This window comes from Larimichthys crocea, chromosome X, assembly GCF_000972845.2.
Source record: "Larimichthys crocea isolate SSNF chromosome X, L_crocea_2.0, whole genome shotgun sequence".
Taxonomy (NCBI): domain Eukaryota; kingdom Metazoa; phylum Chordata; class Actinopteri; family Sciaenidae; genus Larimichthys; species Larimichthys crocea.
The window spans coordinates 25,363,326-25,379,891 of NC_040020.1; the positions used below are offsets into that span (position 1 = coordinate 25,363,326).

At 42.0% G+C, this 16,566-nt stretch overlaps 2 protein-coding genes across 2 annotated transcripts in view; both read left to right on the top strand.

Annotated features, from left to right (window-relative positions):
- The first annotated feature begins 297 nt into the window (after positions 1-297).
- Positions 298-10,608, top strand: si:ch211-14k19.8 (mucin-5AC). The gene is made up of 11 exons (XM_019253642.2): positions 298-1,004; positions 1,384-1,749; positions 2,117-4,072; positions 4,155-4,237; positions 4,350-4,408; positions 4,818-4,981; positions 6,562-6,727; positions 6,824-7,015; positions 8,511-8,732; positions 9,977-10,136; positions 10,236-10,608. Exons 1-11 carry the CDS (start codon positions 962-964, stop codon positions 10,308-10,310), a joined length of 3,486 nt encoding a protein of 1,161 aa, XP_019109187.2. The 5' UTR covers positions 298-961; the 3' UTR covers positions 10,311-10,608.
- A 4,902-nt stretch (positions 10,609-15,510) lies between these two features.
- The window catches only part of actb1 (actin, beta 1), a 4,019-nt gene continuing 2,963 nt past the window's right edge, over positions 15,511-16,566 (top strand). The window contains exon 1 of the mRNA XM_010733633.3: positions 15,511-15,653. The gene's annotated coding sequence lies outside the window, so the exon portion shown is untranslated. The remainder of the gene's footprint in view (positions 15,654-16,566) is intronic.

Here is a 16,566-nt window from a genome sequence, read left to right on the forward strand (position 1 = left end):
AGGTGAAGGGAAAGTGGTTAGGAAAGGACTTAGGAGCTAATTTCTTTGACTATTCGACCACACCCACTGTGTTGATATTGCAATGCAGTGATTACACCACTAGATGCAACTACACTGGACCTTTAATTGTCCTTGGTATGCTGTATAAACGTTGTGTTCACAGCTTGTTTCTGCTGCCCCCAAGTGGCCAAAAATGGGTTACTGCATGTTTAATTAGAGTAAAATGTGGGCACAGGCCTGTATTCAGAAAACTCCTGAATATGTAACCAGGCAAATGTTTTCTTAACTACTTTAGAAGCTCAGTTTGCAGATTATTTGGGGTTTATTTCTCCCCGATTTGGCCACAAAACTTATTATCTCTACCAGCAAATGACAGCAGCCGAGTGACAAACACAAACGGGTGATCCCGCTCGGGGTACCGGGTAGCGGCTGAAGGCTCCCCCAACACACAGTGGGGTGTAAACGGCAGAGCGCTAATGATCTACCCCCGCCCTCTCATGTCTTCATGCCTCCTGTGGTTAAAGGTTTCCTGTGTAGCGTTTATGTACTGTGTAAAAACCAGCTCCTGCCGCGACCACTGGATTCATTCCTCTCATCTTTGGAAACACGGATTGATTCAAACGACCGCACGGAACAGCCCGAGGGTCGACGTCCATGCACACATTTTAGGACACGCTGTCTGTCCGACACACGTGTGTCTCATTTATTTAGGTGACTGTGCTGGGAGCTGCACTCCCTGACAGCACAGCGGTTTCCGTTAGGAGGAAATGATGGAGAAGGAAAGTTTCTGACGCCTCTCTCCGTTTTGGTTTGGTTTGGGACTGTCCGCAGGAGGAAAAAAAACTGGAGATCATTTCTCGTGTTTTGCGCGGTTTGTCTCGTCCTCATCATAAAATCTGAAAAATCTGTATGGATTTAGGATTAAAAGGGTCTCCGACACTGAAATGTCTCAGGATTGGAAATGCAGCTCCACGTCAGTCTGTTGCTTTTTATTATCACAACAGGTAAGGAAAGCTACCAGTCCCAGCTCTCTGTATTTTGAATAGAGCTTTGTATTTGACACATTTTCCTTAGCTGTTAATGATATTTCATTAGCTGAATGAAATCACACTAATGCTGTTTTATTGTCAACATAAAAAAGCTTCATAACTAGCTGGCTTTCTGTATTTAGAGTTTTGAGGTTGAATGCCTCTAAAATCAAATCTTAGGATAAGAAAGAAGTTTTATTCTCTCTTTTTAGCCTTTAATGCCTCAAAAATTATTAATCTATGTCCATAAATGTCTACACCAGGAGACTGATTGACAGATTTCACTAAAACATCATGCAGAGGTCAAGAGTTTATGCCTCTTTTACCTCTTTGCCTCTTTGTCTGCTTTCTTCAGATAAAACATTGGCCTTGTCGCACCCCAACTGTGGTGGAAATGTCACCCTGGACCAAGAGCCTGCTGGTCACATCAATTTCACTTTACCTGACACCAACACACTCAACCCCATGAACCACAACCAGTCTGATGAAACCCTGCTGGTTTCAGTTTGCACTTGGATGTTGGGTATTCCTCTGGCTCGGACGGTACTTTTAAAGTTGGAAAGTGGGTCAAGAATATCAGTGAGCAGTTTTTGCAATGAGGGAGATCAGATCCTGGAGAGCGGGGGGACTGTGTTGCTCTTCGGCTGTCATAAAAATGAAGCGACCATCTCGTGGACAGGAACAGGACACTCATCAGATGCCATTCAGTTGTCCTATTATGGTGAGAAACAGTTACTCAATTATCCAGTTTAGTTTATTGAATTTGCTTGGCCAACTTGGTTGAACTGATCATGAGAGTTTGATGTAATTATTGTAATTTGTTGTTGCCACAGTGGATACATGAAAAGTATTTTTTGCTTACAGCAGAAGAATGTTATGGTTATTTTGGCTGTATGGTATGTAACTGTGGAAACAAACTGTGGTAATGTATTGTTCAAAATGTGCTGTGAGCTGTAAATCTGTCCGTCGGAAAGTTCTTATCACTCTCACTGTGGTATGAGAGACAGGGAGATGTTATGTTGTTGTGATTTCCACTCTGTCTCTCCTCACCCTGTCGCTCTGTTTTGTGTTTGTTCCTGGTCATCCAGTCCAGGAAGACGGGAGGAATTCCTCGGAGGACCACACCAACCCACATTCAGACCGAGACCTTGTACAGCGGTCTCAGGCAGGAACCAGCTTTACAAGTACAGCTCCTGTTGGTCAAGAGGTGATGAGAGGGACTGAAGGGGGCAAAGGTCGCCTCTACGAACGTCTGGAGGAGTGGACTTCTGGGCTTCAGTCTGTGTCTAGTCCCTCCTCTCAATACCGGGGTCTGCTGCACCCCACCTCACCCCTGCTGGGACTCACTGTGGCTGGGAGAGCCGATAGGGAAACTCACCCTCTTCCTGAGGAAGAACCAAACAATAGAGCGGATACATCTGGTGTTGCTCACCTCACTGATGGTCCCATGTCTGCCACAGAGGGAACACACCCCTATTTTCAGCATACACTCAGTGCAGAGACACCGTTTCATACATCAAACACAGAAACAAACTCTAGCAACGAGCTCCTTCAAACCCAGATGGCGCTGAAACATGCAACAGCCAGTAGCTCCAGCACCACAGATGTACACAAATATACACTCACTCAAACATCTAAACCACCTGTAACCACACAAGATCACCCCACTGTGTCCAGCTCCAGCGTCCCACCTCTTACTACTTCTCCCCATGAGCTATCTTCTTGGACAACCTGGGAAAGTGGTACCACCCTAAGCCAACGTGGTGGAGCTGTTAGTGGGACACCTGAGGAGAAACTACTCCCATCCTGGAGGAGCCAACGGAGTACAGACAAACTTAACTCTGATCTGACCTCCGGTGTCACCTCCGACCCTTTAAAATCACAGACAGAACCACAGCATGGTGACTCAAGCAGTGCACGCACTGATACTGAACCCATTGCATCGTCGCCCTCACAAGGCCCCAGCAGGACTTATTCATCCACCACCCACGACACAGGGCTCAGCACTGCTGTTGGTACTGTGGAGGCTGCTTCGTTTCAGCCTAACAGTAGTCTAACTGACTCATTTGTATCAGATGCTACCAGTCAAACTGCTGCGTTTGAGTCCTCTGATGAATTTGAAAACAGTTTCACTTCTTCCACACAGGGTCAAACAAACTCTCTGCAAAGCACAGAGAGTGTCACACAATCCCCAACTCCTCACACATCCTCTCCATTCACACAGACAGGCAAAGAGGAGACACAGACAGCAACACAAAGTACACAAAGAAATGTTGTTACTACTACTAACACTATCTCCTCCTCACCTAACATTCAGTCAACACAAGTTGATGACTGGACTTTCTCAGCGTCTCCTTCCACAACGCGAGCAGCACTGACATTGGGAGATGTAGTCCAGAACTCAGCTACCACAGGATCGACTGCTGACACTGAAACTTATACACAGAGTCTTAGTTACACACACTTACGTGACAACTCGCCCACAAATTCACCGACTGCCGTCACTCATTTGTCATCCAGTACATCCGCACACTCATCTACACCTTCATACACGCTCCAACCACACACTACATTTTCTGGTAGTTCACATCTCACCCACACATCATCGCCTTTGCCCTCCACTACCACTGAATCTGCTGCACAGATACCTCTCATCGACCACAAAACCATGCCCATACCCTCGCAAACATCAACAGTCAAATCTACATCTTCACGCACACCTCCTACGCAAAGCCACCTGCCTTTGCCATCTTCAACTAGTGCCCCAGCTACGCATAAACAGTCCCACGACTATATTACAACTACACATACTACTACAAAATCTGATTCTGGACATGAAAAAGAGGATGAGTCTTGGTTCACCAGCAGCACAACTACACACACTCCCACAGCTGGACCTCCATCCTGGACAACCCCACATCCCAGCAAGGAGAACCAACCGACACTCACAAGCTCTGTTTTAACTTCTGTACCAACTTGGAGCTCCACAACTAGTCACACCCCCAAGTTCTACATTGTTCCAGACCAGCCTGCAGCCATCAGAGGTATTGTACATATTTGTGTGTAATTAAATAACAGGTTGGGGTGTGGCGTGTTCTAATGGTGTTGTTTGTATGTTGTGTCTAGTGGAGTTGGTTGAGCTGCTGCTGCAGATTATTGTTGAAGAGTCCAGTTCAACTTCTGGCTTGGAGGAAGACACCGCTACCTGGGTTAGAACATGTACACACACACACTAACATGTACAAAAGCCTCAATAAACATGTTATTATGCAATAACTGTAGATTTTTGTAGCTGCTACAAACACTCCCTGTTTCTTTCAGGTGGAGCCATACCTACAGAGAGCTCCTGGGTTCAGCAGGCTGTTGGAAGTCTGGAGCAGGTGAGGTGTTATTGAGTACACACATAAGTACCGTAACTAAGCTGCAGTTATCCCCAGTTTGTGCCTCATGTATTATCATTAAGCTCTATGTCAATCGATGTCAAACAGTTTCCAGATTCCCCCAAAGACTCCTCTTTATATCTCAACAACTACTAGATAGATTGCTATGGTATATTTATCCAGGGTACCCAGAGGATGAATCTTAATGACTTTGGTTATCCCCTTACTCTTCTTGTAACAACGTTTTCACTAGATTGCTACAAACGGTCCATCAGGATGAATTGTAATAACTTTAGTTCCTTAACTTTTCTTGAGCACCGACATTTTTATTGTGTACAATACTTGAGTGATTTCTGATGAAATACCATCAAAACTATCTGTTGAATGTATTGTTCTGCTGTTGTTCCAGTGGCCATGCAGTGCAGAGTCTGGTGGAGTTTAAAACCAGTGGGGCTCTGCAGTGGCTCAGCATGACTGGATCCACATCACTGTTGGAACGAACAGGACTAGCTCAGGCTGTTCGTGAGGCGAGGAGCTTCAGATCGTCCAAGATCACCAACATCACACTGGGAGGTAAGCGTGGGTTGATGTGCCCAGCTATAGACCGCTCACTAAAGAAGCCTAACTTTTGATGACTAGGGGTTTCAGATGAGTCCAGCCACCTCCAGCTCTCTCCCCTTATTTCCAGTGATCTCTCTTCTGCTGACTTTTTAATGAATGCACAAACCTGCAATCACAGTGGCTATATTTACATGAGAGAGAATTACATTCCTAACATGCTTTCTTAACTGACCCAGTTACAGGCATACTCATGTAAACACCATAACTCTGTTAGCCCGATGATTCATTTAAACTCACAATCCAGTTATGAGAAATTAGATTAACGTGCTGGCTTACCCATGTATATTAAACTTACTATATATATAGTAATATATGTATGTATATATATATATATATTACTATGGAATGTAATTATCCTACTTATATTACTGCCCATGTTCCAACATTGTGAAATAAATCAAGTGTTGTGGCTGTATTTTGATGTCAAAACACTTGGTGGTGAGGAACAAAGTAACCTCAGTCTGTCGTTTCTGCACTGTTAGCTAGTGGACAAATTATGTTGACAGGCATTTTCGGTTGAAAGATTCTTTGGGGCAAGACTTGTATCAAATGACACACTAAATAGACTTCTAAAGCTCTATATACAGTGCCAGTCATAAGTTTGTATTTTTCATTATTTTCTACATTGTAGATTGTTAGAACACTGAAAACTATCAGGCTATGAAATAACACTTGAAATTATGTGGTAAACAAAACAAACTAGAAGATTTTTTATGTATGTTGTTTTTATGCTTCAACAATCTTGAAGTAGTTCCTGTATATGCTGAGATTGTTGGCTGCTTTTCCTTCACTCTGTGGTCCAACTCATCCTCTCTTGGTCCATCACTCTCCTTCTTGGTCAAATATCTCTTACATATCCTGTAGGAGCCTGTCTACTCTATGCCAACACCGTTTCTGAACAACACAGCTGATGGTCTGAAATGCATTAAGAATTAATTAATTCGCTTTTTACAGGGCACACCTGTTAATTGAAAATCATTGCAGATGACTACCTCTTGAAGCTGATTGCGGGATTACCAAGAGTGTGTAAAGCTGTCATCAAAGAGAAACGTGGCTGAAATATAAAACATTTATCTACAAACTTTTTGCTTTATCACATAATTCCATGTGTTGTTTCATAATTCTGATGTCTTCAGTGTTACAAAGAAAAAATCCAAAATGTTACAGAAAATCTATTAAAAGAGAAAGTATGTGTCCAGACTGTATTTATGATTTTATTCACTTTCTTTCTGGTGAACATGGCCCTAACATCTGCATGTATTTTAACTGATGTTTTAATACAGTCATTTTAGGATAATGCTGGTAATATTCTATATTTTTACACTCAGTATCAATTCACATACACTCTCTTGCTGCCATGAGTACTCACAAGACCAACAAATGTGTATAAAATCCACAGATGAAAATAGTTTATAGAAAATGTACTTGTGTAAATGTGCTGTTTTTTTTAACATTGCTTTTCCTCAATTGTTTTTATAAGTTTTGTTTTTAAGAATAACATCAGCCTAATCCTGAACATGTCTTCCCTTCAGGTCTGCAGGCCGATGTGTGTGACTGGTTACTGCAGTGCCAAGCAGGCTACAAATGTGTGTCCCAGCCTGGCACTTCAAACTATAGCTGTTCTTCTTTCTGCCACTTTGATTACTGCCACCACCATGGCATCTGTACACACCACCCGGGCCAACTTCCAGTGTGTCGGTAAGAACAAACAGAGACAAGCATGCCCGTATATTTATTTTTATCTCTCCATCCATCCATGGGTCTGTACATGTAAGCTTTTTGTTTGTGTATCAGCTGCCTCGTAGGAGAGGACTTCTGGTACATGGGTCAGAGGTGTGATGTAAGGATGACTCGAGCACGGCTTGTGGGCGCATGTCTTGCCATCTTACTCGTCATGGTGACCGTGATAGGTGTTCTGGCCTTTGTGGCGGTGCGACGCTACCGAGCCATTCTGATCCAGGCCAAAGTAGATCAGACTCGGAGCAGGTAAGTCAAGCCAGTTTTATTTATATAGTCTGATATTACAAATCTATTTGCAAAACTATTTGCCAGAGGTTAATGGACTTTAACCACACTGACGCACATACATAAAATTCCAGCTCACAACATGCAACCTGTAACACAAAGATAAATACACAGTGGACACTGTTGCAGGGTTTCTACAGGGTTCACCTAGATACATTTCTAGGCTTTTGAGGCCTTTTGATACCACAAAGAATGCAATTTAACACCAGTTTCACAGTCAAATTGACCAAATTATGAACCAGTAGGTATGATCTGACCTAGATTTATCTATTACGATATCCAGTTTATATGTATACACAGTTTCCTGACAGCCCGCATGAGACTGCAAGAGGCAAGAGACTTTTGTGAATTAAATTTGAGCCTTTTTGAAGGAAAAACTGAGTTAATAAAATTCTTAAGTGAAAGATATTTACAACTTTTTAAGATGTAGATACCCTGTATGTAAATCATGATGCATAAACACACAGTTTGATGTTGACAGGTTTAGAGGTTTGATCTAATAAAAAGAAATCAAATAGTACACTGTGTTTGTGTAACAGTGTGTGGTGAACCATCTCATGGGCTTCTGGGTGGATCTTAAAATAACACAGGAAACATGCATCATTACACACACACACATGTGCACACACACACACCCATATGGTAAACATAAAAATACATTTGACTTAACATTCCTCCAAACCACTCAGATTAATGTGACAACCGTGGCAATAACACAATAGACAGATTGTGTGTTGTGATCCGGGAAAGGAAAACCAGACACGGGATGGGCGTTAACTCCACTTATAGTAAGTGTAATCGCAGCAATGTCCACTAGGTGTCACGGTCTGGCTGTATGAACTACATACTGAAGATGAAGGCTGTGCCAGACACTTGTTGAGACAATCTGGATGAATCCACGTCGACCATCCAGACATGACACGTTCACTGACCTTACATCAAGTCTGTTAAAAGAGTTGGACATCGAGGGGATTAAAATGTGTTATTAGACATGACTTCAGACCTAACGCCAAGATTTAGGCATGTTTTGCCTTTATTTGACGGGACAGCCAAAAATAGATAGACAGGAAAGCAGGGACAGGGATGACATGCAGCAAAGGACCACAGGTCAGAACTGAACTTGGGTCGCTGCAGCAAGGACTTAGCCCTAAATGTTAAAAAACTTGTCAATCGAAACCTAAATTACAGTTTGGTGACAGAACAAAACATAAGAGTCTTACTTGCCACTTTAACTGAAGCAGTCAAATTTCATCCTATTGCTGAGATTAACTTGGACTCAGACAGAGAAAGTTCAGACAGGACAGTTAAGTCTCAAGTTTAGAGTGTGACTTTCTTTCTCCAGCAGTCACATGATCAAGATATTACAACATACTAGTTGTGTGCACATGACAAATATTGATTGATCAAATCCTCCCTGTGCATATTTAACCTCATGGTTCGTTGTGTGTGTGTGCAGCTATCGCAGGTTCAACCATTTTGATGAGCTGTCAGGACGGTTCTGGTTGCGTTCGTGGGCAGGATCAGCAGACTCACTAGATAATCCTGCTTTTACACGCTCCGATGAGTTACTGCACCTGCGAGCGCTCGACCGCCCATGCTGTTACCACGACGACACGCTGTCGCTGGCATCCACCTGCCCCAGCCATGGAACTCGCATCAATACAATCTACCCACACAGGTGCACATACACACATCCAATATTACACAGAAAGGTTATTATGCTCGACAGTAAGAGTGTTATAGCTATTGATTATTGTCCGTGTGTCTGCCTGTCCTACTCCACGTCTGTTATAGAAAATGTCATCTTCCATCAGGTGTGTCTGTACTTTGCTGTCAAGTGTACAATATATAAAGCAGCATCAGATTTAAGTTATAACTAATTTTAAAAGTAATGATCAGGATAAAAAGAAGCAAGATAAGTGCACGTCTCTGTGGTAGAGAGGAGGTCGCATGGCTCAAGTCCCACTTGGTGACACCAAAAGTTTTTCAGTGTCCTCTTGGATCCACATTATACACAAATATTTCATAATCTACATGCATTACAATGTGATTTTGTCTTCTCTGTACATAAGCACAACCTAAAAGGTCATATCTGTAATATTCAGGATATCTATTGTAGCATATGGTAGAAATTAAATATAAGATATAATAACTGTTTTCGTCACATCTGCAATCTCATGGCTAGATGCGGCTAAATCCTACACACCGGCCCATTTTCACTACATTCGGTTTGGCGAAGCATTAGCCGAAAAAATACATTTTGAAGTAAAATATTTTTATACAACCATCCATTTAAAAAAATTGACATCTCAACTTTGTGAACTTAGTTCCTCTACTAACCTTTGATGTCTAATTCATATGTGTCTCTGTATGCCTCGTGTTTTTCATGTCAAAAGGGTTTTTTCGGGGGAGTTTTTGTGTGTGTGTGTGTTTCACGCTGTATAAATTGTAAAGCCCCCTGAGGCAAATTGTGGTTTGTGATTTTGAGCTATTTAAATCAAATTTGACTTGACTTGACAGAGCCTGTATTGCTTCTGTACAAAAGCCATGGTGAACATAGAAAACAGAACTTTAAGATTTCTATCAAAGCAGGCTGGATTTGAAGAGACACTTCCCTGCTGCATACATATCTAGCACCATGCTGGCCTGACTATCAGATACAGTGCAGTGACTACAGTTCATAACAGCTCTCTACTAATGCAGCTATGTTTGTGGCTTATAGAAATTATTTCATATGCAAGTATACTTTCCAAGAAAATGTTAAGTTGGGGTTTGTTGAGCAACAAAGCAGAAATCATTTTATACATTTAACTTATACAACACACAATTTGCATTTAATGTATGCCCGCGAGTAATAACACACATTCCGTATATCGACAGTGTCTGTGTAAATAATCCCATGGCTCTCTGTATTCACTGCAGCTCTCAGTATGGTTGGAGGGGAAGCGAGATGAGCATGGGAGATGGCGTGTTGGACTCAGGTAAGGCCAGTGACCTCTCTGTCTGTAGCTGGCCTGTAGAACCCATTCAGTGGACTCCCTTCCCACTTCTGCAGCAACTGGCTTCCCACAGGACACCCACAGTGAGTGTTTGACTATGTGTGTTTGTGTGTGTGTGTGAGAGAGAGAGATGTATATCTGGTTTCATTATATGATTTTGTGTTGTTTCTCTGTGAAACCAGGTGAGGGTGTCGAGGCCACGGTCTTACTGCGAAGGCATGGAGCTGGTTGACCTGGGGAAGAGCTGGACTGCTTGACATGCATGAAGAATAATCAAATCTGTCCTGCCACTGGTATTTGCATTCAACGTCTCAAATGTTCTTGTTTTTTTGGGAGGATAAAAACTGTAAAACAATAAGTGTAAATGTGTATATAACTGTATATTTTTTGTTAAATTGTTGCTACATTGTCCAATTTAAATCTTCAATCTGTTTTTATATGCTGTCTTTAACCCTAACCCTCTGCTGTATACTGTAAAGACAGAAAGTGGCTGTCTAAATGTCTATGGTGCAGAGTCTTCATGCTTCAATAAACCTACATCTTTCTCAGGGCAAGAAGAAATGTCCACTGTTTTTGTTTTTTTTACTTTTGGCAAAATCCCTTAATATATTTTACAAAAAGTACAGTATAAACCATCCATCTATTTTCTTCCACTTATCTGGGGCCGGGATCCTGAGATGTTTCCAGGCTGGATGGACTATGTACTCCTTCCAGCAGGTTCTGGGTCTGCCCCAGGCTCTCCTCCTACTTGGACATGGTGGATGAAGGTTTCAGTGCTAAAGTGCCAAATATTTGGGGAGATACTCTTGGAGTTAGATGATGATATCAACGCCACTCTCATGTCTGCACAGTGAATATAAATTACAACCAGCAGCTGGTTAGCTTGGCTTAGCACTAAGACTGGAAGCAGTAGGAAACTGCTAGCCTAGTTCTGTCTGAAGGTGGCAAAGATCCACTTACTAGCACCTGTAAAATTCATTAAAGGTCCATATGTGTCAGGGTTAGGATTATGTATTGGCAAAATATAATATTCATATGTTTTCATCTTTTCATCAGTTATAATCACCTGCAAATAAGAATTGTTGTGTTTCCGTTAGAATTAGCCCTTCAAGTTTAGTTTGATTGTCATTGTCATACAGGTTCAATTATAGTAAAATACATATCTATAAGCACCTACAGTTTGTTCAATTACAAAGTGATAAGAATAGAAAATGTAATGAATAACAAAAGTTATTATGTGAGTAAATCAACAAGTTAAAAATAATCTTTAATGTAATCCAACTAAATAAGTACTAGTAATAAGGTAAATAAGTAAGAAAGAAAAGTATTTTTAAACATTGTCGTTATTTAGGATCGTAGTGGCCTGAGGGCAGAAGCTCTTCCTGAGCCTCTCAGTGCTGGCCTGGTGAATCGTGAACCTTCTTCCTGATCACAGCAGAGAGAAAGGGTTGTTTACTGAGTGTTTGGGTCCTTTAAAGATGTTCCTATCCTTATTTTTGTAGTGTCTGGTCTTATAGGCAAGATAGAGCACCACCTATTGTCACCACCTACTCTGTGCAGGACCTTGTGGTCTTGTTCTGTGTTCTTTCCGTACCAGACAGTGATGTTCCCCTGTCAGGAAGCTTTCAGTGCTGCAGAAAGTCCTTTGAAGGGGATACTTGGAAACAGTCTCTTGCATTTATCACCATAGAGTCAGTATGCAGCACCCAGGTCAGGCCCTCTGTGGTGTCAACGCCAAGGTACTTGAAGCTGTCCAGTCTCTCAAACAGATCTGTCAGTGTTAAAGGGAGTGTCTTTGCTTCTTTCCAGTGTTCAGGGGAAAGTTGCCTCATCACCAGCAGGTCCTCTTCCACAGAGTTGAACCGCCATGTTTCTACAATAGTTGGACCAAGAAATAGTCCAGCAAACAAATGACGTATATATTGTGTTATTTAATAAGCTTTAGATGTGCTGGTAGGTGGATTTTGTTACCTTTGGACAGAGTCAGACTAGCTGCCCCCCCCCCCTTTTTCCAGTCCTTTTGCAGAATATCCAGCAACTGGCTGTAGCTTCATATTTATCTTGGGAGAAACATGAGCGTGGGATCAATCAATCATCTCATTAGCAAGAAAGCAAACCTACGTACTCCTCAAAATGTATGTATGTCTGTATGTCTAACGTATTCCTTTAAGACTCATTTTTTAACTAATTTGAATCTGTATTTAAAGTTGGTTTGGACAGGTTTTATAGATTATATTTTCTTTGGGCCATTTGATAGTTCATATACACATCCAGCACACACCACTGACAATATGAATACTCTAAGTGATGAAATACAATGCACTCAGTTTAAGAAGAAGATTATAAGGAAAGTGTTTTTTCCCCTAAGAATCAAGTATGCTGATTGCCATTGGGATAAATGACTTCTTATTCTTTCAAAATATCAAAATGAATCACCAGCTGGGGCAAAGTAGCTAACTGCCCTGGGAGAGATCCAAAAAAGCCAAGCCTGTTTGTTGTTTGTAATGTGATTACTCATACAATTTTTTAAGACTTTCCCAACTGCTTATCCTTATCTGGGTCACAAGGGGTTGGAGACGATCCCAGCTGACATTGGGAAAGAGGCGGGGTACACCTTTAGACAAGTCACCAGTTCATCACAGGGCTGACGCATACAACCATTCACGCTCACATTCATACCTACGCACAATTTAGAATCACCAATTCATTTATTAATCTGTATGTCTTTGTACTTTGGGATGAACTTAACCCACACAGACATGCAAAGAACATGCAAACTTCTCTTTTATCTGCTACAGTTGGCTTCCTATTATTGCTACACCCGTTTCTGATGGGAACAAAATCCAGTTCCTGTTCAACAGGTTCTCTGCCCCGTGGCCTACTAATCTGGCCATGGTTCAACTTCTATGGTTTATAGTAATTAAATGTCACCTCCCCAGACTCTGCGAATGGTTAACAGGCAACATATTACTTGAAAAACCAAGAGGGGTTATGTGGTCAGAGGTGTCTTAACCACTGAGAGATGTTTATACAAGTAGTGATTTTCGATTCAGGCTACTGAAATGTGTTCAATTGGCCTTTGTCAAGCTGAAGTTGGCTTACAGGTATTGTTGGTAGGGAGGTGGGGGGTTTCTGTATCTTCTACTATTACATTTCAGAGAGTATTTCTCATACCTTCTTCCTCTTTCTTGCTCACGCACAAAAGCCACACCTCTCAATGCTGCTGTATGAAACTCAGCTGGAATGCGATGCCATAAATGACTGTGAAACACTGCAAGAGAGTGAAAGGGGGCAAATATGTACACTCGACCTTATGTTGCACTCCTAAAATTGTCCCTGCCCTGGGAAAAAAAAAAAAGAATAAGGGAGTGATTGATTCAGGGGGGTGAGAGAGGAGATGTTGTGAATATAGGAAGAGAGTGAATGTGTGTTTAAGGAAGAGAGAGAGAGAGAGAGAAAGAGAGAGATAGGGAGAGGGATGAGTGAAAAGTAGACAGGAGCTACCTGCTAGCTTCTTCCATATACGGTCTTAGTCAGAGCCGAGAGCCAAGCCTATGAATTTTTCTGACTGTGTGAGTGAGCAATGCAGTGAGTGTGCGTGTGTGAGTGAGAGAGTGTGTGTGTGAGTGAGAGTGTGTGTGTGTGTGTGTGTGTGCGTGTGTGTTGCAATGCATATGTGAGTCATGCACACCACCGAATTTTGAAATGGCTTGAGAAAGGCATGTGTTGCCAGAGGAAACATTGAGAAATATCTGCGAGTTACAACGAGTACAACGTTTAAAAAGAAAGAAAAAAAAATACATGTGTGGTGTGATCTCATTTTTTAAATGCATAAATCATCAAGTATTTATGATACAGAAATCAAGGTGAAAAGTGGCAAACCTAAAGCAGCACACACACACACACACACACAGCTTTAAAAAAGGAGATTCATTCATTTCCTCAGACTGGTCACATGACCTGAGCAGTGCATTCTTCCCCCATGTGACTTGCTCCAATATCTCCTTATATGGACGTCATCCAAAGGAACTCTTAAAGGGATGGTTGTCCTGCCCTGGGTCTATACTTGGTGTGTGTGTGGTGTGTGTGTGTGCGTGTGTGTGCATGTGTTTGTGTGTGTATGTGTGTGCGTGTTTAGTGTCTATCCAAAGCAGGATAATGCCAGTCTGAAAAGCCCTGATCACCTCCTTCAACCCCACCCTTTATGTTATCTTTAGCTGCTCCATACCTGATGACATTATGGGGTGTTTGTGTGTGTGTGTTTGTAGGTTAGTGTGGTCACTTCCTGCGTGCATTTGCAGAAGTGAGGCACCTACTTCCTGTCTCTTAGTGAGCTGGCTCTCATATATCCTTATTAGGAACACATAGAGCCAGTGAGTATTCCTTGTGTAAGTTTGTGAGTATTTGTGCGGTGCCCTTATTGAGTTAAAACAGCAACCTGACACACCCACTTAGCCTCTGGTCAATTTATAAGATGAGCTTTGCACAATGGGTGTAATTATAAAATAGGGATGAGATCTGAACGAGTAGTAGCAGAGACGCACAAGCAGGGGTGAACCTGTGTTACAGGTTTGGGTGTGTGCATGAGCAGGTGCCCATATGCGTAATCAAAGTCGGCACAATAGGCCTTGCAGTTGTATTTTGGCACCAAATATAGGTATGTGTTCCAGTAATTACACAACTGTTAATTACATTTCACTTAGACACGCAAGGTTAATCTAACCCTCCTTCTTCTACTCATTAAAACGTCACCAGATGAGTGATGAAAGATAACAGATTTACAGCTTCCTGGATGTTTTACAGTAAACATACCACAAGTTATCACTGTCACTCTGCTCTGCATGTATGTGTGTGTGTGTGTGTGTGTCCATGTGACACACTGGTATGCCAGTGCAGACGTATCTGTCAGGGTGTTAACAGTGTTGTTGTTGACCCCTGAGATTACAGCCACCCCCCGTGTCCAATGGCATGAGTATCTGCCATGAGTGGGAGCATTAGCACAGTCTTCAGTGCAATCCAGCTCTGTTGAGTGATGGATGCGTTTGTCTGCACTTAGATATCCACCCCTAGTGCACGAAACACAATGATTATTATGTATTAATGAATTAAATGTGATGTGGATGATGTCAGGGATTAAAACTAGGATAGGATACAGCACATATTCAAACTTATGTTATACTCATTGACTCTGCTGTGTGTTTCGCAGCAAGAGTTATAGTGATTTGTTGCATCTATATCACCCCCATTTCTGTCATAATAATGATAAATAAAGGTATAAAAATGTGTCTTATTGAGCACTGGTGGACTCCAGGTTGGTCGTATTGATTGTATATAGGTTAGTTTTCGTGCTGCTTGTTCCTTCTCTCTTGTCAGAGCGCAACAACCGTATCTGCATGCGCCACACCCAGTGGATGCGGCAGAACCAATCAGAGGCCGCCGTGCGGAAAGTTCTCCTTTTATGGAGAGGGGCTGCAGCACGAGCTCTGATAAAAATCCTGCAATTTGTTGGCCTCCATTGCAGTCAAGTGCAGACATCAAGTCCTACCGGAGTGTAGCGCTCAGCCAGTTCCTCTGAAAGACCACAACCCTCCCTCACACAGGTAAGACCAGCTGCTGAATGAAGACGAATTTAATCATAGTTTGAATGCTTCTTACAGAGTGTGTTCGTTATATTGTTAAATTTTAGTTCAACGGTTAAGTTTTTTTTTTTGTGTGTGTGTGTGACTTCGCTCAAGTTGAAGCAACCGTTTCAACCGTTAACTTCCGAGTTCATTCATTATATTTTCAAAAACCCGACCGTTACAGTTTAAACGTTTTTGAAGGTTGAAGTTAACGGTTAAGTTGTGCGTGTGTATATATGTGTGTCGGTATATGCTGTCTTTACATATATACATATATATTGTAATCATAACACAAGTGTGAAATAACCCGGCGGGCTTCATCTTGTCATCACTTCCATCAGTTTAACAAATCAGACTGCGTTAAATAGCTTGACCTTCTCGCTTACATGTAAGCATCTGCGTTGGCACGATGTCTCTCCGGGTCTCCGGTTTCAGACACACGCACACACACATAGACAAGACAGAGAGATGGATGACGGCAGACTAGACAGATTTTATTCATTTAAAAAAAAAAAAACTAAATAAAAATTGCATGTAAAGGTGGCGAAATCTGACGTTAGGTTGCAGCTTTTATGATTTGACATTCAAATTAACGTCTAATGAATTTAGACTTGTAACTATGGTGATCACGACGTAACCGTTACACCTGGTGACATGACATGACAGGCTGATGATGGAAGTTCGTTATCCTTCTGCCACCAACGGTTAAAACGGGCTTTTATTTTTTAAAGTGTATCCGTTAAGCGATGACTGTGTGAATGCTTAATTCAGTTATGATGATCCCAGTAAAGGGAGTGGCCGGTTTGGTGGTGTCATTTGAGGTTTAACGACACACACGCACACACACACACACACACACACACGGGGCGGCTTCACGGGCCGGGCTGCCGCC